Source organism: Crinia signifera, chromosome 7, assembly GCF_055691185.1.
Source record: "Crinia signifera chromosome 7, ASM5569118v1, whole genome shotgun sequence".
In the NCBI taxonomy this organism is placed as follows: domain Eukaryota; kingdom Metazoa; phylum Chordata; class Amphibia; order Anura; family Myobatrachidae; genus Crinia; species Crinia signifera.
In genome coordinates, this window is record NC_139223.1 from 36241298 (window position 1) to 36267247 (window position 25950).

The 25950-nt window shown below is 45.3% G+C and overlaps 1 protein-coding gene across 2 annotated transcripts in view; it reads left to right on the forward strand.

Annotated features, from left to right (window-relative positions):
- The window catches only part of PEMT (phosphatidylethanolamine N-methyltransferase), a 126234-nt gene that overhangs the window by 71222 nt on the left and 29062 nt on the right, over window positions 1–25950 (forward strand). For both annotated transcript variants that reach the window (XR_014450715.1, XM_083152816.1), the window contains exon 4: window positions 4147–4292. Coding sequence is in view for 1 of the 2 variants with exons in the window: in XM_083152816.1 (XP_083008942.1) it covers window positions 4147–4292 (146 nt within the window). In the remaining variant the exon portion in view is untranslated. The remainder of the gene's footprint in view (window positions 1–4146; window positions 4293–25950) is intronic.

The window sequence follows — 25950 nt, forward strand, 5'->3', positions numbered from 1 at the left end:
TACTGCCTTCCTATAGAATGAGCCCCCCCTTTATACGATCTTGAGAAAGAGTACACATTCCAGATGAAGCACCGCTCCCCTGGGATATGTAGGAAGATAACATCAATAACCCCACTCTCAGCCAGTTAAGATCACTGTAAGACCGATGTAGGCGAAGAGAGGGACCACAAAGAATCATGAGTGACATCAAACTCATATATTTAAACTCCGGTCCAGCAAATATAGACCACCCTAGGAGTAACTCCCGTAAATAATGCTCTCAAAACGTACCAATGTGTGGGATGTAAGCATCTGACACAAGGATAAATTCTTAAATAGACATACCTCACAAATGACGACCTTACCTATGTCGACCACACAGGGAAATTCTCTTCCCCTCGACCACCAACCTAGAGCATGGGTGCACACTATATCCCAGTTTGGGATGTAGTGATACATTCTCAGACCAATATAAAAGCAAATATGATCTATCCCGATGTTCTAAATATAAGGCTCATGACATCCGACACACAATCCAAACGGATGACACTATGTGTGAGTAACAACATCATGAAAACTAAGAACGGGGTATCCTAATACAATCGAACACCTCGAACATTTTAAAATAGACTTACAATATAAATGACGAAATAATTTGTGTCGACTGCACTCCCGAATTTCCAACTGCTTCTTATTATAATTATACTTTCATGTCATTACCCTTTTTCTTCCTCCCTTTTCTTTCCAGCATTGACTTCACTTCTATCGACCCCACTCTTATTTCTATTACTTCCATATATGAATGGGACCTATCCAAAGGAGAATAGGATGCTCATCAGACCTTGTCAAATTATTCTCAATATAAGTCTCTTTACGCTCATTATATCACGACAACATTTGGATAGACTCCTGAACAAACACACTTCAACAATGACGACCTTACTTATGTCGACCATGTTGGGAATCTCTTTCCCTTTATCACTAATTTATACAGATATGGGCCCACATGATATCACAGGATGAGATGTAGAGATACATCCCCAGATAAACGTAGAAGTAAATATGACCCATCCTGGCGCCCCTAGTACAAGGCTCATGACATCTGACACATAATCCAGATGGGTGATATTATGTGCGAGCAACAGCACCAGAAAAACTAAAATGGGGTATCCTGACACAATCGAACATCTTGATATTGAACATCTCAAAACGGATTCAAGATATAAATGACGACATAATCCGTGTCGACTGCATCTCAATTGCTTCTCATTATAAACACTCTTATTTCACTTCTCTTAATATTTACTTCACCTTATTGACCTCACTTACTCCTATTCTTATTCTGTGAATGAGATTTATTCAAAGGAAGACAGGATGCCTGTCAGACCTTGTTCAATTATAGTTTGCACAAGACATTTTTATCTTTTTCATCCTTATCACAGCGACATGGTAACATGTGCACTCACATCACATTTGGGTTTTAAATAGTTTATCCACTGTCTATTTTTTCACCTTAATTATTATTATTTATTATTTTTTGCACAATTGTACCCTTAATTTTATTAATTAATATTACATCATTTTCCCATGAATCACGTTTGTACCTATCACTGACAACACGATATGTCCCCACGGCACTTGGAGATATGTAATCTAGGAAGAAGTAAGAAGAGATGCCCAGTAAAATGCCAATATTGGCGAGTCTATTTATTTATGGTAACACCTGGATTTATTATATACTTATACATTATGTACATACAATACCGGAAAGAGGGAGAGATCGATATGATGAACCAGAATCGACCTGGAGAATATTCTGTCTGCGATGTGAATTCTGATATGTAGCAATCCTCTGGAGAATGCCCCACTCTGATGGGACTATATCAGTGTAATTCTAATCACACAATACGAGGTCCCACGTAAAAAGAAAGTGGGACAAGCATCTAATGGAAGATATGTATACATAAAACTGTTTATCGTAACCCAGAATGAATCAGTGGCACATGTCAAGTGAATAAATTTTAAGAGGACACTTCAAATATTTTTGTACAATGAATTATACCAGCGTACATTTTTAAACTTGATTCAAAAATTGGACCCTCTGACGGCAACCAATGAGAGAGCATGTATACGCCCACAATCATGAATATTAATTAGGGGTTGGTATATAGGTGGCCTGAGCGCGCCCGCTCGGTTAGCCTTGAAAAAGCAAAACTGCGAAACGCGCGTTGGCGTGGATCGTTTAGTGGGGGTAGCTGGGAAATGTATTTTGATTGTGTATTTATGTGTTAAAGTGCCCCGACTGTTAGCCGGTGATATATGCGAGTCATATCCTGACGACAGCATATACCGCTGCCGGCTAATCACACGCGGTGGTTAGCGGTGTAGCCGTTAGCGCCAGAGAAAGCCTGACTCCACTAGTGGCTTGTCTGTGTGCCTACCAGCCGACACCGGCAGCACACGCAGCCTTCAGGGGGTGATAACTGTAGACGGGACGCCGTCCCTGCAGATTCCCCCCCCAAGCGTGACCATAGCTGATGATTTCACAGCACAGTGCTCATTAGAAACATTGTATGTTTATCCGGCTACATGTGAATTGCTCATTTAAATAGCATTTACTACTACACCGCATATTGATACAAACGAGGGTTCTTGTTACTCTATATAGGTGTTCATACAATAAAGGGACATGGTTCCACGTATACTTTTGAAGAAACACCAGTGACCATAGATTGTACAACCCAGTGTATCAGGGTACACACTAAGCAACCAGCGATTATATATAAATCTACCCCCACTACGATAAGGGGAGTTTTCCTCACCCTTTTTAACAAGTCCAGTGTCAATCTATGTTGTATGTTTTGATTTTATATTTCGCATTTAATTGATTAATTAATAAAAGTTATTTTTTAAAATACTTTTTTTCTCTTCTCCTGGTGCACCGCAAAAAAAGACTTTCTGTTGTTTCCCTTGTACTATTGCATTACTGTCTGGCGGTAGCACACCTCATGATTACATAGAATAATTTACTATAAACTTTAATAAAGAGGTTGATACACTATCTTTAAATCCCAGTGCGACCGATCACCCTCCCTCCCCATTTGCAATATGCCAATTACACCAACGCATTTCAATCAGTACTTTGGGCTTTATAAGGTCAAGGTACTGATTGAAACGCGTTACCTAAGAGAGGGAAGAAATTTGGACTCTATAGACGCCACTGGGTGCGACTAATAGTGTCCATACATTGGGAGATTGTCCTACATTGTAAGATAATCAGTCTGTGTCCTATGTTGAGTTTTTCCGCTGTCCGATCTGAGGGGGGCTATTCAGAGCTGATCACTGTTTTGCAAATTCGCAATCTGATCATCAAACGCTCATGTGTACAGATCGTAGTGCGCATGTTTAAGGGCAAACAATGACAAAAATCAACTATTTTATTCCGCAATCCCCTTACAACTGGACTGGCAGGAAGCCGTCCTGTGGGGGGTGGAAACAGGCCATTTTCTGGGAATGTCAGAAAATTTTTGGATTTTCGTCTGGCCGGATATATTTTTCACAAGCCATTCGCTGACTTGCACAGGGTGGCATTTCACCGGGCGGTGACTTTGTGATCGCAAACCGCTGCAAATTCACACAGCAGGTGAATTTGTAGGGCATGCTGATCATTGGTGCTTAGTCACAGCCATTTAACCAATATATTCCGATTCCAGGACAGCCGGTAATTGCACAGCGTATAGCCGCCTTAGGAGAGCTGCAAGTAGATCTTGCTTGACCTTTATTTGTGGTTGATCACAAACGGTCATTGCTGGCAGGTGTACGCTAATTTCCCTTGACCATGATTTTGAATGTGACTTGGTAACTGAGTTACAGCCATATCATGAAATGTTGTGCACACTTTTGCAGCAGGTATTGTGGGTTTGTAATTTGTTCCTGTTTTTAATCGCTTGCATGTTGTCCCAAGGTCACATTAAAGGTCTGACACGATTTATTTACAGCATGACATCACCAAACAGTATCATTATGGGTGTGTAGATTTATATATTTGACCAAGAAGGGTGGGGCCGCGGTGTAGTTACCTTGGACCATGAGCACCATTATAAGGACTCGTCCTCTTCTGAATACGTCTTGTTGCAAAGTTTAACGCGTGTGTCTGATTCTTTGCAGTTTTACGGAAGCCATGTTCAGCGCGCCTCACTTCTGGTTTCTGAGGAGACCGGAGTTTTATTACCTCGGAATGACGTTTGTGGTGGCCGGCGCGGTGCTGGTAATCTCCAGTTTCTGGGCTCTGGGGTTCGTCGGAACGTATTTGGGTAAGCTTATGTAATACGGCAATCCTCACATGAGAGGTAGTCAGTCTGTAATAACTGTATATAAATAGATTAGCGTTACATAAGAGATTTTATTGTGTGATAAGGTAAAAAGTTTACTCTGTGAACACCATGCAATACCCGTGAAACTGTATTCTCGCCATGTGACTTAAGAACACACGGATGTTTTGTATGGTTTTTATACAATTATGTTTTTTTTATGGCTGTTTTTCTTTAAACTCCTCAAGGCCAGACTGTTGGTCCCCAGTGCATGTCTCCAGAGCCACCTTCTTATTTTCCTGTGGTGTTGTCAACGAGACAGGGAAAAGCAGTGTGTGGCTACAGTCAGCCGACACTGGTGTCAATTTCAGTCATCTTACATTGTAATGTCACCTACAGTGCCACCGCCAACTTCTCCAGGGCGGGACCGGTCATGCCACATTCAGCAGTAGGGTACAATGAGACCCACGCAGCAATATGTGATAGGTGACCTTGAGCGTTGTTCACCAGGAACTGAATGCGGCATCGTGCAAATGTAGTCATCTACTGTCTGTCGTCATGGTAGCTTAGGAAACTGGTGAACCTAGGATGTTAGAACAGATATAGAGGTGTGTGTGTGTGTGTATGTGTGTGTGGAAAGGCGGGGCACATTATTCTATGGATGATGCTTCCACATAAAGTTAAAATATTTCTTCTGGAGTGGTTCAAGTTAGAGATGTCTGGCTTCGGATTCTCTTGGTTCTTAGCGCTATACTGGTGCGTTCAGATTTATCCAGGTAATTCTTATTGGCTCTCCAAAACACGTGCCTGCCAGATAGTCAATAAAATGTCATTGTTGAGTTTCGGGTACATTCTAACCTCACATCACTTGTTATAATAATTTACACAAAATAAAAACAATAAATAGAAAAATAAATTGTACTTTCCTTTTCGCTGCATCCAATCAGTCCAGTTTTACCTCAGGTGGTGAGCAAGTTTCTGTAGGTTCTCCCGTTAACTGCTCATCCAGCCAGCCGTTACGGTCATTTTATAATGCACCCAGTTCCAAACCAAGCGGTACCTGGTCCGTACTGGAGCTGATTCACAGCCACCTATTTTGTGTAGCCGAACGCCAGCTGCTTGCGCTGTGAACGCAGGGCTGTGAGACTGCTCATGTCACAGTAATAATGTATAATGCACAATTCTCCTCAGCAGTCTGGCAGTTGTATAGTCTGCTGTCAGCTTTCTACACACAGGCCCAATTTATGTATACAACCTACTGCTTTGCTAATCTACATATTTGCGTCATAGTCCCAGACAAATTGAACAGCAAATAATAACCTTTCACAGCTAAAGGAAACTTGATTTGTTTTTTATTATTTTATCCACCGCGAACGCGTCTGGCGAGGAGGCAACCTTTCCGTTACCGGAGCTTTTTCACATGTTCCATTTATATTAGGCAGTCTCCCCATGGTGCGGTGAAATTGACAGCGTATTTTAGTAGAGATTAAAGGACCAGTAAGTCTTTGCTCATAGCTGTTTTATATATACACCACCTGTTATTAATGCAGACCGTAAACGTTTCAGGGGATTATTCAAATTGAAGGATGTGATGAGTTCTGGTTCTTTTCACTGTTACTGTAGGGGAAGTATTTTCCTGTGCACATCAAACAGTCAATAAACCAGTTAACCTGTGCCCGTCTTGGTACCAAAGGAACCGTAACAGCAACTTATGCGGGGAGATAAATAATTCAAAGTGTAATATTGATAGTTTGATTACTTTCTGTGTCAAAGGCATTCTGGGGCTTGTAGTTCACATGATGAATGTCCATTGCACCAAAGAGGTGATCATATAGTTCTATGCAGTGGCGGTTTTTACCACCCAGGTAAAATCCGCCACTGTTCTCTACCTAACTGAAGCCAGATGCAATCTGTGAGACTGCTCTGGCTGCACTGAGACTGGCAGTGACTTCCTATTGGAAGTCCGGCCTGCCAGTCACTCAAGGCAGTCCCATTGTGAGGTGTTCTCTCCCTCTGGGATGCCTCTCTATGCACAGCTGCGGGGCAGCCCCAAAAACGGGTTCTGCATGCCCAGAACCGCGGAGGATACTGCGCAAGCGCCGGACCCTGAATATGCCTCTGGGGGCTGCTGCGGAAGCGCTAGCACCGTGCAGGGGACTGGATTCATTTGCGGCGGCAGCGGGGGGGGGGGGGGGGGCACATTGTGGCAGCCCCCTCCTCCGCAGAGGTAAGAGCCACCACTGGTTCTATGGAACTTTTGAGGAGGGCCCCACACCGCTATCTTGCCTAGGGCCCCATGAGGTCTAAATTCAGGTCTTTTTAAACTTTTTTGTACTTATTTATTTTTATTGTAATATTCTGCACAGATCCCAATGGTCCATTTAGTCCTTCTGAACCAGGGCGAGACAGAAGTCTAGAAGCCGACAGCTCTAGATCTGGGGTTTTCTCTTTATTCTTTCTACAGCCGCAGTATATGATAACTTATATATAACTTTCATAGTTTAGCGTTTCAGAATTGATGTAATAAGAGTAATTATCATGTTATTACATAATGTGCTACCTAGTTGTTTCATTTTGGCTTCATTCACTGTTGAGGACAGTCTTTTGTATGATTACATAACATTGTACTCTGGTTTTCAGGTTTGTATTTCATGTTCTTTTCATATGATTTTTTCCCAAGGCTGTGCAAGGCAGGCAGAGGATGCCAGCGCTGTTCTGTCATACTGTATAGGAAAATACTGTATGCTCTAACAGCACAAAGCCCGCCATTCTCCTGCCCACCCAGAACCATCTCTGTGCCACCGGCCTACTGCGCCGAGGCACTGACGGCCAAGACTGAATTTCCTATGCCGGAAACTTCACAACAAAACCAGTCACTTAGAAAGTCCAACAAATAGAGCTGGAAGTGTATGTCGCCGGCAGTAAACTCACACCGGACACACGAGAGTGAACACAGAACCCCATGCGTGATACGGAAACATTCCTACGTACTGGGAAATGTGACACTAGCCAGGGCTGTGCAAGTGACAAACAGATTTTGTAATTTAGACAATTATCGGGTCACGCACGGATGTTCCGTCATCACAGGTGAAATTACAATTGCATCATTTAGAAAGTTTTAAAAAAGGGCAAAACATATTTAAAGTATTTTTCTGTCAGTGCATGGCCAAACACATGCCACATGCATTCGGATTTAAGTCTTACGATTGCCGAATTGGACAAACTTGCTTGGTTCTCCGTTCCAGGACAGCTGCTATGTGGTGATAAGTAATGGCCGCCAAGCACTGTCCTATCCTGCGTGTCATGTGACTGCATTTGCTGCCATTTTAGAATAATAGCTGGTTGAAAATGTACTTAATTTATGGATGATAAACTCAACGGTTTGTGGCCTACAAGATGCACAGTTACCATAAGGAGCCATTTTGTGGACTGGACAAATATTCTGTATGAGTATGGAGCCCGTTAATGCTCTAACAACTAGTAACTTCACTGAGGCATGAGAAGCAGATAGTGGAGGCAGCCATTTTATATAGAAACCTGCATTCATTAGAATGAAGCCTGTTCATTTACTGGGTAACTACTGGGTGATTTATGGGTGAAACCGGGTTGTGATTAGATGTGAAGTGGTCCCCGGAAAAAAAATCCAATCTGGGTAGCAACCTGGATTATGGTGCATGAGTAATCCAGGTCATCTGACCTAGGTCCCGTTAACACTGTTTGAAGAGGCGGGTCACCAGAGCTTGACAACGATGTCATCTGAAAACCCGGCAATTAATAATAAGGAAACCAGTGTTCCAGTTTATTTTCAATATAAGGTGCTTTTGGTGAACATTGCATAGCTTTCTGAACTTTTGAATCCGCCTCCGCACCACTGCCCTCGTTTTTTATTTTTCACCCAGTTGATTTGCATACACTGCTTACTTTCATTAATGACCACAGCAACCACATAAGATCCAGCTTCGCAATGCATAAAAAAGCTAATTAAAGTTGAATAAGTGTGAATTAGCCCTGTTTAAAGTGCTGTTTTCATTAAACCACATTATCAATGTCTGCATTATCTTCGGTAAGGGCTGCGGTATGGCGCTAGTCTATTGACGTGGTTAAAACCAGCAGAGCCTGTATTTCCCCACTTAAATCTATACTATGGGCCTTATTCTAGTTCACTCTTTCTGACAAAATCCTTCTTAGATGGACAAAACCATGTGCACTGCTGGTGGGGCAGATGTTACTTGTGCAGAGAGAGTTAGATTTGGGTGGGGTTTTACTTTAAAGCGAGATCTATATTGCAGTGTAAAAATAAAGCAGCCAGTATTTACCTTGCACAGAAACAAATAACTCACCCAAATCTAATTCTCTCTGCACATTTTACAAATGCCCCACCTGCAGTGCACATGGTTTTGTCCATCTAAGAAGTATTTGGTCAGAAAGAGTGAACTAGAATAAGGCCCTATGTGCTTAGCAAAACAGGACAAAAAAGAGAGAGGGGACAGAATTATTCAAATTAAACCGAGCGGGTCCTCTTTTTTTGGGTCCTCAAAGCACATACCTATACAAATATATTTGTGTGCTGGAAAGAGGTATACTATCATATTCCACATGACCCTGGCAATTAAGTAGTTAAAGCAAAGTGACAAAATGGATCCCCCTTCCACCATAAAAAAGCCCTGTTCCGACTGTGCCAAATAAATGCTTGTATCTATATCCACAGATCAGATGGTGGCTCTTTAAACGTCTGGAGAACTGATGACACCTTATTGGTTGCTGGACATTACATCACCTTTTCTGCACATGTGTCCGTCAGCGGGTTGTTTATGTGCTGTGGAAGGGCTCAGACACCTGGAGGGTTGGTTCTAGCTGGAATACAGTAGATGGCGGGGTACATGAGATGGCTCGCCATGTGATCCGGTCTAGTACACGCCGGTGCTGTCCAGCTCACTAATAGCTTGTAATGCACGGTGTAATTAGTTTGTTTTCTTTCCTAATGACAGCTAAATGTTTTCACACAGCCCGGGGGCAGCGTGTGGTAACCCAGCTGTAACTAGTGAAGGCTTTGTATGCCTAGATCCATGAATATAAGGAGGAAAGTGACGTGTTATGTCATACCAGTAGCGTTATGCCCAGTGATACAAAGTATTGCAAGTGATTCAACTGTATCCCTTCACCAGGCTTAGTACATCTGCCCCTTAGTGTTTTGTACTTTATTATCTTTTGTCTCCTGATCAATGAACATCTGCAGTGGCTAGAAGTCCTATAACTAAGTTGCCCTCGTCTGTTACTTCCCAATGAAGACCTTTCTGCTTTCACAGAGACAGCAGCTAAGGGTGCCCGGTATTACTGACAGGGACAACACTGTAGTAGATGTTGCTGCTGCAGTTCCTGAGGGTAATGGTGCATACACACTAGACAATTATTGTTAAAGATTTGCACAATAACAATATCGTTAATGATATTTTCATGCAAATGGTCTAGTGCAGGCCTGCCCAACCTGTGGCTCTCCAGATGTTGTCAAACTACAAATCCCATCATGCCTTGCCACAGTTTTGCTGTAAGGGAGTGTTAAAACTGTGGCAAGGCATGCTGGGATATGTAGTTTCACAACATCTGGAGAGCCAGAGGTTGTTGACCTGTCCTGGTCTAGTGTGTGTGTACGTACTATATCGTTGAAGATGCGTGCTCCCGCGGGTTGGTAATGAGCCCCTCTGTCGTCTGTGTACATGCAGTAGAATGAAGACTATATATCATTAACGACCGCATGCTCCTGGATGTGGCTGCTGAACGATATCGTTTGCAATATCGTTTAATGACTATGCGCTATATCGTTTGACAGGTAGTACCAGGCAGTTCAAGGGAAATCGTTACCGACCTTGCTTCGTTTGCATGTCGTCTAATGTGTACTCAGAATTGTGGTAATCAATACTTGAGGTGCTTACCGAGGCCCGTGAGTCTAGAACAGGGATGGGGAACCTTCAGCCCTCCAGGTGATATTGAACTACACATCCCAGCATGCCCTGCAACAGTTTTAGAATAGCCAAATAGCAAAACTGTAGCAGGGCATGCTGGGATGTGTAGTTCAACAACATCTGGAGGACTGAAGGTTCCCCGTCACTGGCCTAGAACAACCCCTGTACAGACTGCTATGGGGTCAGTTCTGTTGCTGATTATTACACAAATAATATAGGTGACTAGGGCATCACTGTTACTGGCTCCATGAGAGCAGAGCATATCTGTATAAGCCGTTTGCCCTAATTCCAGTCAGCGGGAAATGCACATGTTTTATCCAAAGATAAGTACAGAACCAATTTCCATCTCCCGCCTGCCCTGTGATATCCGCTGATAACAGAGAGTAATGCTCATCTTCAGGAGCCAGGTAGAGATTGCAGGCCGGGATAGTGAGTCACCAGCTCAGATAGAGGTTTCTGTGTCATACCATCTCCTGTGTGAGTATGAAAGCAGCCATTGTCAGCCTGCCTGGCCACGTAATGCCGCATTGTCTGCTATAGTAGCACAGTTTAGCAACGAACCAGAAGACCCCTAAACACATAATGTAGCAGCACAGACTGGGGCGCATCCGTGTCCTTGTGTTGTAGGATTGTGCATGTCTTTGTTCTGTTCTTGTTTTATATAATATTCTGGATTTGTGTATGTACGTGCTTCATAGCCCAATGAATTAAAAATAATATATGTGTCCATATGTTAGTGTTACAGTAATCACTGAGATGGTCTTCGGAGGGTGTTTCTGTGTTATGAGGAACATATACGTGAGGTTTTAGGGCACTTTCCTGTCCTGATTTGGGGGATCGGGGGTAATCTCCAATTGTGACCCAAAAAAATGTTACCATGCATTTTTTGTGGATTCATCCAGCAGGTGGCTGAACATCGATGTATGCTGTTCATCGGATCAGCAGCACCGTAATCAGCGCGTACGTTAATGGGCCCCATGATTCTAATAAGAAAAATACATTTTATATTGTTGCTTGGTCTGTGTCTGTAAGGAGCTGACAAATTCCTTTAGAACCAAGCCCCGGGCATTTTTTTTATCAGTTGTTTTCAGATGTATTTGTATAAAAAAAAAAAAAAAAAATAACCTTAGATTTATCTGTGTTTTGGATTCTGTATCCACAGCAAGAAGGATTTATTTTTCATATGGACTATATAGTGTTTTGTGCCAATCCCCATGAAAACACTGGGCGTTCCTCTGGGAACACAGGCATGGCATTCTGTTTGAGGTGAGAGACGTCAGTGCCCACCTTGTATTCAGCTATCTGTGGAGGTAATAAGTTGCTTTAGACTGACTTTTATTTTTGAAGGGGAGAGAAATTATTCAACGGTCTAGTGCAATGCCTGTAGTCATCATCAGCCCTGAGCTAGGAACTAGCGCAGTGCCTGTAGTCACCAACAGACCAAGCCAGGAACTAGCGCAGTGCCTGTAGTCACCAACAGCCCGAGCCAGGAACTAGCGCAGTGCCTGTAGTCACCAACAGCCGTGAGCTAGGAACTAGCGCAGTGCCTGTAGTCCTAATCAGCCCTGAACCAGGAACTAGCGCACTGCCTGTAGTCACCAACAGCCCCGAGCCAGGAACTAGCGCAGTGCCTATAGTCACCAACAGCCCCGAGCCAAGAACTAGTGCAGTGCCTGTAGTCATCATCAGCCATAAGCCAGGAACTAGCGCAGTGCCTGTAGTCATCATCAGCCCTGAGCCAGGAACTAGTGCAGTGCCTGTAGTCACCAACAGCCCGAGCCAGGAACTAGCGCAGTGCCTGTAGTCATCATCAGCCCTGAGCTAGGAACTAGCGCAGTGCCTGTAGTCACCAACAGACCAAGCCAGGAACTAGCGCAGTGCCTGTAGTCACCAACAGCCCGAGCCAGGAACTAGCGCAGTGCCTGTAGTCACCAACAGCCGTGAGCTAGGAACTAGCGCAGTGCCTGTAGTCCTAATCAGCCCTGAACCAGGAACTAGCGCACTGCCTGTAGTCACCAACAGCCCCGAGCCAGGAACTAGCGCAGTGCCTATAGTCACCAACAGCCCCGAGCCAAGAACTAGTGCAGTGCCTGTAGTCATCATCAGCCATAAGCCAGGAACTAGCGCAGTGCCTGTAGTCATCGTCAGCCCTGAGTTAGGAACTAGTGCAGTGCCTGTCGTCACCAACAGCCCTGAGCTAGGAACTAGCGCAGTGTCTGTAGTCATCATCAGCCCTGAGCTAGGAACTAGCGCAGTGTCTGTAGTCATCATCAGCCCTGAGCCAGGAACTAGTGCAGTGCCTTTAATCACCAACAGCCCCGAGCCAGGAACTAGTGCAGTGCCTTTCATCACCAACAGCCCCGAGCTAGGAACTAGCGCAGTGCCTGTAGTCACCAACAGCCCCGAGCCAGGAACTAGTGCAGTGCCTATAGTCATCATCAGCCCTGAGCTAGGAACTAGCGCACTGCCTGACGTCATCATCAGCCATGAGCCAGGAACTAGCACACTGCCTGTCGTCACCAACAGCCCCGAGCCAGGAACTTGTGCAGTGCCTTTCGTCACCAACAGCCCCGAGCCAGGAACTAGCGCAGTGCCTGTTGTCATCAACACCAGTCACCAGTGTGGCATAATGTGTAAGAGGCATTACTATAAGAAGTAAAAATGACTAGGGAGGGATGTGCCAAAACATGCACTTGCTCCATGTCACCTAGCTACTTCTTTTTCACTGACCTAAAAATCACGGGTTTTTGCACATGAGCAAGTGGGATTTTTGTCAGTGGAAAGGGGTACAATGTAAAAATCCAGGCAAAAGTGACCCGGGATTTTTTACCAGGGAACCAAGCAGGGCTTTTAGCGGATAAAACATGGATAACTAGCTTTGTAAACGTCTTTAACTCAGGATTTTCGACCGGGGCAGGACAGACTGGCCATTGTGCAGCCACCTCCCGCTGACCGCCCATGGTTCCCACTGCCTACTTCCTGCCTGTCGGTCCCTGCTTCTTTCCCAAGTTTTCCCTCTCAGTAGAAACGTTGTATACCTGGGGAAAAAAAAACGGGAAAACAGTGCAGTGGAAATGGGGACCCCAGTGTGGTGATCCGACAAAATCCCGTGGTATAAGTGCATGTAGTCACCAACAACATAGCCTGCTATATTATTTATTAAATGTTCCCACACCTTTTTGATTTGTAAGTTTTCATAGTGTAGTGCTGCCTTTACAGTCGGTTTTGGTTTTTTATGTCTTTTCAGTGTACAACGCTATCTTCTCCCTACTCTGTCAGTGCGTCACTGCATCTTGCCCTGTTTTAAATTGTCAAAATGTGCCCTGCTGGACAAGCCTGCCCTGTGCCTTTACCACCTGCCAGCCCAGCGGCCCATGAGAGGGAAAACTTGAGTTCCACGATCACCACCTGAGAACAGATGCCAATGAGATTCACAGTGAGAGGACGGCTCGTGGCAGCTCTGTATTTAATATATTTAAATACTGTAGTTTCACCTATCATATGTATATCTTGTAGGTCACAGTCTTGGCCAACATCTTGTTTTTTAGCGGGAACATAATCAGTTATTTTTCTTGTAGTATTTTCTATGAAAACAAACGTACATAACAAAGCAGCTTGAACATGATAAAAATCTATACAATCTTCCCTTGGCTACCATGACGCCTTCTGCTTCACCTGAGAACAAGGTTACTGTGCCGCTCGATGGCTTCCTGTGCTGCTTGCATCTCGTTCATTGATCGCAAAGAGTTTTGTTATGTATTCTGCAGTCTGGCAGAAGCGGCGGTCTCTACCACCTGCATGCTACTCTGCCGTTCCCTCCTGTTTGTTTCCTGAGCAGTCAGACCTTGCCCTCACAAATGGCCCCGGCAGTTTTTGCTTTATGTTTATCTGCTTTTTCCACTTTGTGACGTGGATGATGAGACCAATGCGCACATCGCAAGCCCCCTTTCCCCACTTTTCCCAGTCATAGCTGCAGGAGTTTGCAGTGGCTCTTTGAACTTCACAGTCGGCTTATTGAAAACACATTTCTATAGTTTAGATTTTTTTTAATATTTAGTTTTTCTTGTGAAGTGAAAAGCAACCATGTTGTTTATCCAACAATGATGACGCAAACCTGCACAGTGGCCCTACACGGAACACTTACTACGTAAATTCTGCAAATTGTTCTAATGTCACGTAAAATCTGGTAACGTTTCTGTAGGAGATAGTGTTCATTCTAGCTCCCTGCGCCTAGCAAAACTAGTTTAATCCCAGTTTCCTGCCTGGGTGGTATTCTAGCTTCTAGCACATTCCGCTCTGTATCTCAGCACCAAGATACACACCAGAGTGTGCTAGACAAGTACAGAAGAGAGCATCACCCCAGGCAGGAAGGAAGTACTGCATGGTTTTTTGAAAGGTGCAGAGTGCTAGAATGAACACTAGGGTTGGAACATAGTATCAGCAGGTCCCCAAGTAAAATTGATTGAGGGCCCAAACCCATACTTGCCTACTTTGGAAAAAGCCAGTCAGGGAGCGTGAGGTTGGCACCTAGACTATATTAGAACATACATTTGATACCACAATAATTGTGCACTTGGCTAATAAGGCCACTGCCTCACACACTGTTATTCCTGATATATTCTGTGCTGCTGTGAGACCTTGCTCCTATATAACCATCAGTCCATGGCTTCCTGATGTCCTTATTCCCCTACAAACATCATATCACATGCAGACCTGTCCTCACTAACACATCACTCATCTCCTGATGTACTGTGTGCTGCTAGAGGACCCTGTCCCTTCCAATTTATAGCTATCAATCTGTGGCTTCCCGATTCTCTAGTCCAGGGGTCCTCAAACTAATTTGTGCTGGGACCCCATTAGATAATAAAAATAATGACAGGACCCCAGCAAGTTACTGCAGAAGGTCATCACATCACATGTGTAGTCAGCAGACAGCACATACATGGCAGCATTGTGGAGGCACAGAGTGATGGGAGGAGTCTAACATACCATAACCCATCACATCACATGTGTAGTCAGCAGGCAGCACATACATGGCAGCATTGTGGAGGCACAGAGTGATGGGAGGAGTCTGATATACCATAACCCATCACATCAGATGTGTAGTCAGCAGACAGCACATACATGGCAGCATTGTGGAGGCACAGAGTGATGGGAGGAGTCTAACATACCATAACCCATCACATCACACGTGTAGTCAGCAGACAGCACATACATGGCAGCATTGTGGAGGCACAGAGTGATGGGAGGAGTCTAATATACCATAACCCATCACATCACACGTGTAGTCAGCAGACAGCACATACATGGCAGCATTGTGGAGGCACAGAGTGATGGGAGGAGTCTGATATACCATAACCCATCACATCACATGTGTAGTCAGCAGACAGCACATATATGGCAGCATTGTGGGGGCACAGAGTGATGGGAGGAGTCTGATATACCATAACCCATCACATCACATGTGTAGTCAGCAGACAGCACATACATGGCAGCATTGTGGAGGCACAGAGTGATGGGAGGAGTCTAATATACCATAACCCATCACATCACAGGTGTAGTCAGCAGACAGCGCATACATGGCAGCATTGTGGAGGCACAGAGTGATGGGAGGAGTCTAATATACCATAACCCATCACATCACATGTGTAGTCAGCAGGCAGCACATACATGGCAGCATTGTGGAGGCACAGAGTGATGGGAGGAGTCTAATATACCATAACCCATCACATCACATGTGTAGTCAGCAGGCAGCACATACATGGCAGCATTGTGGAGGCACAGAGTGATGGGAGGAGTCTGATATACCATAACCCATCACATCAGATGTGTAGTCAGCAGACAGCACATACATGGCAGCATTGTGGAGGCACAGAGTGATGGGAGGAGTCTAACATACCATAACCCATCACATCACATGTGTAGTCAGCAGACAGCACATACATGGCAGCATTGTGGAGGCACAAAATCATGGGAGGAGCCTGAAGTAACAGACAATTTTTAGACTCCTTGAATCACTGACTGAGATTTGAAAAGCCTGATGGTCAGCAACATGGAGCCACGACCCCATGCTGAGAAGGTGAGGACCCACAGTTTGAGAACCACTGCTCTGGTCCCTTCCCCCCATCATTTCACTGCCCTTACATGAAGACACTATCTCTATCGTATGCAATCTTGTCCTCTACAAGTGGACTCTGGAAACTCCGCTATCTCTGAAAATAGATTACAGGACCTTATTCAGGTCTATTCGCAGCTTGCCGGCATTCGCACTGATGTTTTCTTACATACGCATTATGTGTGCACAGAATGTCCGCCGGGTGCATGCACTCAACACAGCAGGGGGGGGGGGGTTTGGGCAGAAAGGGGCGTGGAGCGCCGGGCAGCTCCATTTGCATATGGGAACGCCCAGAATTCATGGGCGTTCCCATGAGAACACTGGTCGTTCTAATGCTAATGAGGCCGTGGCATGGGTGGGCGGGTGGGGGCAGCTGACATCACCGGATGTCAACCGCCCGCCCATTTCCTCCCCAGCATGCACACATCTGTAAGGTTGCTCAGAGCTACCTTACATATGCGTGCACATTGCACATCTTTCGATGGTCGGCAACCATCGAAAGATGTGATAGGTTCCCCCTGCCCTGCGAATGGATGTCACTGTGGAACATCCATTCAAAAGCCCCCACAAGCGAGTCGCCCTTGCGAGTGGGTGGCGGCAGCCAACCACTCGCAAGGCGGGGTTTGGTGGTCTCGCAAGGATATGAATTTTGCAGCCTTGCGAATTAACCAGAATAACCGCCACTATTTAATCGACAATACTTTGTGGTGCTGTGGTTCTAAAGCTCTGCTTGGCTACAGGTTGTTTTATCCCTGCATGCGTAAAACACCTTGTAAATCGCACAAGAAAGAAACGTCAGAATGACCATGAAAACACGCCCTGACTGGACAAACTCCTCGTAAAATAACGGCAGGATGCTGTGATTAGCAGAGGATTCTGGTCTTTAGAAACAGCTTTCATCTCTTGCCATCTACCTCCATGTTCCTCACCCCCTCTCCTGCTACCGTTCACCTTCATTCATGTTATGTTTTAATGCATGGGGATATTTTGCTAGTCAAACCAATGGGAGACATTTGTTATGCAGGTCAGCGCCGTGAATGTGCGTGCGGTAAGCAGGCCGGTGACTAACAGAACAGCGGGGGTCTTTGTGGAAAGGTTTTTGTCAATCGCCTGGTGAGAGGAAAATGAGGACTTTTTTTTTTATGTTTGACAGACTTTATTTAATACAAGGTTAAACAATGGTACAGTTGTAATTACACTGAAGGAAAATAAGAATAAAACAGTACGGCTTTAACAAGGGGCAGAGAAATGTGGAAATATTCATTTTATAAACTACAAGATGTATCGGGAGCAACAGCTAAGAAATGACCGGAATTAGCAAAACATCGGCGCTTATAGTATAGTAACGCATACAGGGATAGATAATTACTTGCAGATGGATAAAGCAGATGAGGATGAGTCCCTTGGGGGAAGTAAATTGTGGGCGGACTGCCGTTGCTGCTGAGTTCAAATGCCGGTGACGGCAGCGCGATTCGCATCGTTCACCCTGACGATTTGCATCCCTCTTTGCATTAAAGTGCTCTTTACCATATGGGGTAGAAAACCCATTTGAGGGGGATCGTGCCACTGTAAAGGGTGTTGCGCTAATTTGGCCGTTCAAATGTACTCGTCCAGTTTTGGATTCATGCGAATGTCATTATCTGGTTGCCCCATGTCATCCGTCCATCTTCACACCTACTGTATGCATCATTCTAGCCACAGCTCTAACCCATCTCCTTTTACGCAATTCATACAAGTTTGGTACCTGTGTCACATGACCATGATACAGATCTTTACCGCCCTGACACGAAATTTCATGGACGAAGCCAAGTGTCCACTCTTGTGAAGGTGTGTATACATGGTGATACTTGCTTTCAATCAGTCCCTAAATGTGTGTAGTGTCTCATTTTCTATCGTACCCGTAAGCTGGTCATAGACTTGGGCGATTTTCAAGATTTTCACATGATTTGGGTGGATCGGGCTGAGTTATTGGATGAAAAGTGGCCAAATCACATGTGTTTGACATTCGATCTTATGTGAGGTCCCATGTGGATCGGAGACCGTGATTGGACGTGCTGCACTTCCAAGCTCCAATAGCCTCCTAGCAGTGGGGAATGGGAATGAAGAAGGACCACAAGGGGGATTGGCTGGGACTCTTCCCCTTGGAGAAGTCTCAGTAGTGTATGGGGGACATTTACAGTGCCCACGTTGGCAGATATATATGGCAAGACTGGTAGACAATCAATCAAGGTTTTTGGGATACATTTGGTTGGTTACGTTATAAAGGGTTGCTGGTCAAAAGGTTGACAGTGCCTAAGTCGACATACTTGACTTATGAAAAAGATCGAGTTTTTTCAAATTTGGTCTCCAAATTAGTGTCCCGCATTCCCAGCTTTGGTGACCATGTTTCGGCAAGCGGAGCAAGTCCACGAGGAACTCATTTCGACCTTTTGACCATGTCGGCCTGTTTACGGTCATCCTATGCATTGTCGACCTATCAACTGTATACTCCTTTGGACCGATATTTTATTTTGGGTGCATAGAAAAATCCAAACATTATCTGCATTGCGGTCGGCCCAATCGGCCAATGGTTGGAAATTGAAGTATGTTACTTTAAGTTTGGCCAGGCCAGGTGAATGTCCATATCCTGCCACAATGATGTGTCCTGTGCAGCTCATGTTTCATTCTATCCGGGCAGACTCCAAGCAACTCTGGGCTCTGGGCAGATTTTCTGTCATCCTGCGGATCTATCGGTGTCTCTGGCTTTGACTACACAGTCTTTCCCTTCTGTGACCAGCGCTGCCGCACACTGTGATAATGGGCCAACAACAATGGCTGTTCCAGCAAGTGACCTTTCAAATAGAATGGCGTATTTAATGAACGCTGCAGTTCTTAATCGCCTTGTAACAGTTGTATGTGCGATGTCATAGTGATGATGAAGATCCAGTGACACTCTGTTATGGTTGGCACGTAGGCAGGACTCCAAGACGGTTGGCAAGGCGGCGATGGCTTGGGGTGGTCGTGACTGAGGCTGATGAGAACATTTTGCAAAACAGAGTCTCCTGTTTATTAATGCCGTTTTATAGAGGACGATTGGTTGCAGCATTTGCCCTAGATACAATACTATGACAGTGTGTCAGGCCCGGTAACAATACCCCTGACTCACAAAGTTCTTGTTAGTTACAGCAGGATTATGACAACGTCCCTCCAGGCTTTATGGGAACACTGTCATCATAGTAGTAACATAAACAAAGTAACAAGTGACCAGTGTTCTGCTCCCCGTACAGGAGCCGCACTCTAGTGATCTTACCCAACCACGTGCATGTTTGTATATTGCCGCTGCGATCATTGTGCATTGTAGTTGGAAGCACTTCATGGGCCTAATTCAGGGGTCAAATTAGACCTAGTTCTGATTGTGGGCGTTCGCACATGCGTGTATTTGTGCATGTGCGAACGCCTTCAGCGAGTATCGCACTCGCTGAGGCATTTGCACGGGTAAGGGAGGAGGCATCAGGGTAACGCCCAGTGTTTTATATGCGTCCCCATGAAACTGCTGGTCGTTCCCCTCGGAAGGCAGGCGTGGCATTGACGTCACATGACGTCAGTGCCCGCCCCCATTCCGGCGACCATCGAATGACATCTCTCCCCTTGGACCGCGTGCTGACCGGTTTATGTGACCCTTGTTTGCAGTATTATCATTTAATGCAAAATTATACTCCAACATTTAGTATTTTTACAGATTTTGTTGTTAAGTTATTGATTATTAGGGGTATATTATTAACTGTGAGTTCGTAGAAGCAGAGATGTTCAGCTAGAATCTGATTGGTTGCTATGGGCAAAAACTCCACTTCTGTAAAACCCACACTATTGGGAATATACCCATTCGAACCAAAGCTTATGCCATTTTCTCTGATAGTTTGTCCACTTAGGTGTATATATAACTGGACCCTAAAACTCATGTAGACCATATTCATGTTGACCATGCCTATGTTGACCTAAAGTGTGTGTAGACCTTAGGGCAATGTCAACTTATGGTATGTCAACCATTCTTAGGTATGGACCTAGTCATTATCTATCTATCTTAATTGAATATTCGATATCTAATACAAAAGTACAGATCTAATGCCAAATTGAATGGAAAGATCTAATGCCAGATCTAATAGAAAATCGAATCGAACATTGAATCAAAAGCAAATCGATGTGTCTGTACAGGGCTTTAGATATGTCTGCATAGTGGATGGGGGGGGTTAGAAATGAAATCAATGATAAAGATCTTTTAGACTACACACATAGCTCACAATGACGTGGTCACAGAGATGCTCTATGGTAGTGGTTCCCAACCTTTTTTCTCTCCCGTACCCCTTGATTAGGCTTTTCATTGAAGAGTACCCCCTCCTCTCAATTTGAAATATAGACAGTACTTACTAGTGGAGAAGAAGTGAGCGATATGCCTATCCTTATATTAAGGAGTAATGGATAGCAATTGTGCCCTTCCATGTCTGGTCACTGGTTGTGTATCGTCTCCAGGGTTCCCATTAACACCTGTAGTATTAATGCCGCTGCTTCCTCCACCTGTGACAGCACAGGGCAGATGATTGCTGATGTCTGAGGGCAGCATGGGAAGCTCCCCGTAGATTGATAGTCAGGCAAAAGCACAAGGAGACACTGATGATGCTGAAGACAGAACCGTAATTGACAAAACATGGTTCTTCTCCATGGCAATAGGTCTTCTTCTACCATCGAAATACTTTTTTTCATCTTCCGCCATTACCAATATTATTTTCAAGTACCCCCAACTGGTATGCAGAGTACCCCCAGGGGTACTAGTACCCCAGGTTGGGAACCACTGCTCTATGGTATAGATTTACTAGAACTTGGTGGTGTTGGCATAGCAACCTATCAGTTTGCTAGAATGCAATAGATAAATCATAGTTGAAATCTGATAGCATACTGAGGGCGATACCTCCATGTTTTATTCTGTATACGGCCTATCCCTATATGGCTGGGGTAGCCAACTCCAGTCCTCGAGAGCTACCAACAGTGCTTGTTTTCCAGGTTTCCTCATAGAATCACGAATTAAATAATTAGCTCCACATGTGGATCTTTTAAAATGTGTCATTGAGCAATGAGTTCACCTGTTCACAAGCTCGGTGCTCTGGAAAATGTGCACTGTTGGTAGCGTTTGAGGACTGGAGTTGGCAACTCATGCTATATGGCCTAGAGCCCTCAGTATGTTACACAAGATGATCCCAGTTCTTCTGAAATCATGTTTGGGGATATCGTCAAAACCAAGATGCCACTGGCCACATCCGGCTCTCGCAGGATTCCATCTTGAAGGGGGAGTTTAGTACTGAATAAATGACCCCACAGCATTAAGATGTAGAGTGTGCAGCTGTATGCATCTGCTGCTCTCCTGCAGTACATCCGCGCTCACAAGGTGACCCCCGCTTTTAGCATCTGTAGATGCCGGAATACCGCCTGAACAGACACCACCATCCATTGCATCACGGAAACTTGCCCCCTTGCAGACCCTAATGTTGACCACTGACACCCCACCTCGTTTGATGACCTACATGTGGTAACAATAAAACTATATTTTTTCCTTCTGACTGAGAACGGGAGAGTGGCCTCTTTTTGGATGATTTTTGTAGCTATTAGGAAAAGGATCGTTTTTGGAGGTTGCACCCCGGTGGAGGAAATAGGATTGTTACGGGTGTTGGTCTATAGCAGGGGTGGGGAACCTTTTTTGTGCCAAGGGCAGTTTGTATGGGTATAAAATCCTTTGGGGGCCATTTGTAAAAAATTCTCTGACAAATTGTCTTGCTGCAGCCGCCCCACGCTCCGGGGGCTGCCGCTAAATAGGACTGACAGTCTCCGGCTGCTCTTGATAAAGAGGAATCTCACGAGCTCTTGCGAGAATTCCCCTGTACTGTCCAGGCAAAGACGCCGGGTGGGCCACTCAGACCGGCTAAGGGGGCCGCATACGGCCCCCGGGCCTGAGGTTCCCCACCCCTGGTCTATAGACTGTGTAACATTAAAACCACCTGCCTATTATTGTGTAGCTCCTCCTTGGGCCACCAGAACAGCTCTGACCCATGGAGGCATGGACTCGACAATACCTCTGAAGGTGCCATGTGGTATGTGGCACCAAGACGTTGCCAGCAGATCCCATAAGTCCTGTAAGCTGTGAGGTGGTGACTCTCGGACGACTTGTTCATGCACATTCCACACATGGTCCATAAGACTGAGATCTGGGGAATTGGAGGCCAAGACAGCACCTTGAACTCTGTCAGGTTCCTCAGAGTATTCCTGGGCAATGTCTGCAGTGTGTCAGGAATGATCCTGCTGAGAGATCAACACTGATGAAATGTCGACTTGTTTATAATGTCATCAAACCGTTACTGGTGGTCTATTGGTGACGTACCTGGTATGGAGGGTCAGAAGGCTCATGCGCTATCTTCATGGTCTAACGTCGCACCCAGAAGTACTTCTGGCGGTGAGTGTGCCTTATTCTAATACTGCCAAACCCAACCCCCCCTCTCCCCTCTCACAGCCTAACCTTAAATCCCCCCCAGCCCCCCCCCCCCCCCCTGCAGCCTAACTCCCTCCCATGTTGGCATGATCAGTTACAACATTATTAATGTCAACCCTGTAAATGTCGACCTTGTGTCAACATCCCACTCTGCTAGATTTATTACCGCTCTCTGCTGGTTTCTGCTGCTGCTGTGCTAAGGTTTCGTTCTGGGGAAAGACATAATCCTGGTTTTCTTCCCTATAAGAACCTGCCGTATAGATTATGTCCTATTAACCTTCCCAGCAAATCCGTGTCTGTGGATAACTCCTATTTGAACATGTGTAAGTGTACAGGGACAATGCACGACTACACCGAGGGCCCCCCTGACAGTGTGTCGTGCCCGACTTATACTCACTTACATTTGCCGGGCCCCTCACTGTCCTCGAGCTGCTTTATATGCATTATGCTGTAATGCATCTGCCTGTAATACACTTGTGTTGTTGGGTTGCCAGGCAGGTGTCAGTGCAAAGCTTCTGCAGATAAAGGACACAAGTAATTGGACAGAGTAAGTGGCATCTGGCTGATGTAATTTATATAATGAGCTGTTGCTAGATCTTCGTGGACTGTGCTGACCCCCCATACTGTTTTACAGTCACGTTCTGCCTTTGTAGTATGAATGGGGTGCTTTCTAATCTTTGCTTGGATTGTACATTAAAGGGACTTTTATCCAAAATGCTTGGGAACAAAATTAGAAGATGCTCTGTGCTCATGTGTGTAATCACAGACATGGGGTTGTGATATATATGGGGGGGGGGGGTGTGCAATTCCACAGTATTGCAAGATTTAAGGCCCCTGCATTTCCCTTTATATTTAATTCCCTTGCACTTGAACCACCTCATTCCCTTGTGTCAGAACCACCTCATTCCCTTGCGTCAGAACCACCTCATTCCCTTGTGTCAGAACCACCTCATTCCCTTGCATCAGAACCACCCCATTCCCTTGCATCAGAACCACCCCTTTCCCTTGAAGCGGAGCCACCCCATTCCCTTGAAGCGGAGCCACCCCATTCCCTTGAAGCGGAGCCACCCCATTCCCTTGAAGCGGAGCCACCCCATTCCCTTGAAGCGGAGCCACCCCATTCCCTTGCGCCAGAGCCACCCCATTCCCTTGCGCCAGAGCCACCCCATTCCCTTGCGCCAGAGCCACCCCATTCCCTTGCGCCAGAGACACCCCATTCCCTTGCGCCAGAGACACCCCATGCTTGTGCATCCTACTGCTCAATTTTGCAAATAAGGACAAGGTTGTAAAAGAAGACACCCAGTGCTATCGTGTCGCACCAGGGCATGGCGCAGTTAGAAGGGCTGTTTAATGGGAATTAGGCTGGATGCATATGGACACATCTGTATATTGTGCTGTACAGTCTTATTATATAACTATGGTACAGAATGAGACTCTAGTCATCCTCTCCACCCTGTCCCGTCCCGGTAGTCAGGGTTAGAGCGGCATTTAATTTATATGCATATTTTTGCACCTGTGCTATGTTCTGACCTTGTTGTACAAGTACTAACGTGCGCATTTCCCATATTTACGATTTATGGTCAGTCCAATTAAATCTAAATCAGGAGAAACCTATATTACTCATGTCCGTGGTTATTTGTACAAATGGGGGGTGCAAACCAACATCTAACACATTTACTCCTACTGTAGGTGTCCAAAAATAAAGCTCAAGGTCAACATGTGTCCAGAACCAGCAGAGAACCAGCTTCGGCCACTTCATTAGCAGCGGCGTGACTAATGTATCTTGTAACCTATTAATTAGCCTGTACTAACTGTGACTCCTGTGTGACTTCTGCTGCATACCTACACATTATCATATAGATTACAACCTTGTTTTGAAGCTACTGGAACCAGCAGTTCTCTGCGGAGTTATTCCACGTATTGTTGTGATTCTGAAAAAGATATGTGCTGGCCGTATAATGTCACAGAATACGGTGCAACCTAGGATTCTGGGAAAGCGATAAATGCCGCCTCTACCCAATAGGAGTTTTTTCTGCCCCTTCCCCAGTATATTCTGGATAGTCGTTCCACGGCCCATCTGCAGTATGCTGTCGTCACCACGGAGAAGAGAGGATTCCGCGGGGAGATGAGAAAATGACACTTGAGAATCAAATACTCGTTGATATCACAGACCTGTGTCACACTCTGCGTTTCTGTGCAATAAAGCTCATCTGCCTTTCAAATGCAAAGCCAGAGATGTTGGAGTAAATGGGAAGGTGGCAGGTTAATGGTGAGGCCTTTATGTGCTGTGTTTGATGGCTGAGCTTAGTGACGCCTGCTCTCTTCTAAGAATCTCTGGTTTCTATCAGTAGTTACACTGCTGAGCAATTGCTTTTTCTGCGTAAGATCAGTGCAGGCTTCTTATTGAAAAAGAAAAATTTTGAAAACAAAAACAGCTGGGATCCCAAACAAGACTGTGAGCCAGCCCCAAGCCGATTCTTCCAAAAATCGCATCCTCGTACAAACCCCTGTGAAATATTCTGTTACCTGTTCCATTAAAGAGCACGTGACAACTGACAGTACTAGTAGCTACATAGGAATGAATGGGAGCCCTCTCATTGGTCAGAGTGTGGGAGCTGCCTCTCATTGGTCAGAGTGTGGGAGCTGCCCTCTCATTGGTCAGAGTGTGGGAGCTGCCTTTCGAGGGTTGCCCGCCTTAATATCCAATGTGGTATTGTCACATTGAAGCCTTGTGACATAAGGGACCTACAGTATACACCTGCAGTGCATTGAGCCAATCCCCCGATGATCTGATCGTGTTGGAGCAGAGCCGGCCCTAGCCTAAATGACGCCCTAGGCAATATTTTGGCTGGTGCTCCCTAGCACTGCCACTAGTTCCGCCTCTGACCCTGCTCCCCTTTCCCAGCACCATCAACACTCATCATAGCAGTCATCATTTTGGCGCTCTTACCCACAATATTTTAAATAGAAACAGTGCACACATTCGGTGCGCAGCCCAAACAAGGGTGTGTTCTTGCTGGGAAGGGGCATGGCCACACAATAGTACCCCCAATCAGGGCCGGTGCAAGCCGCCCA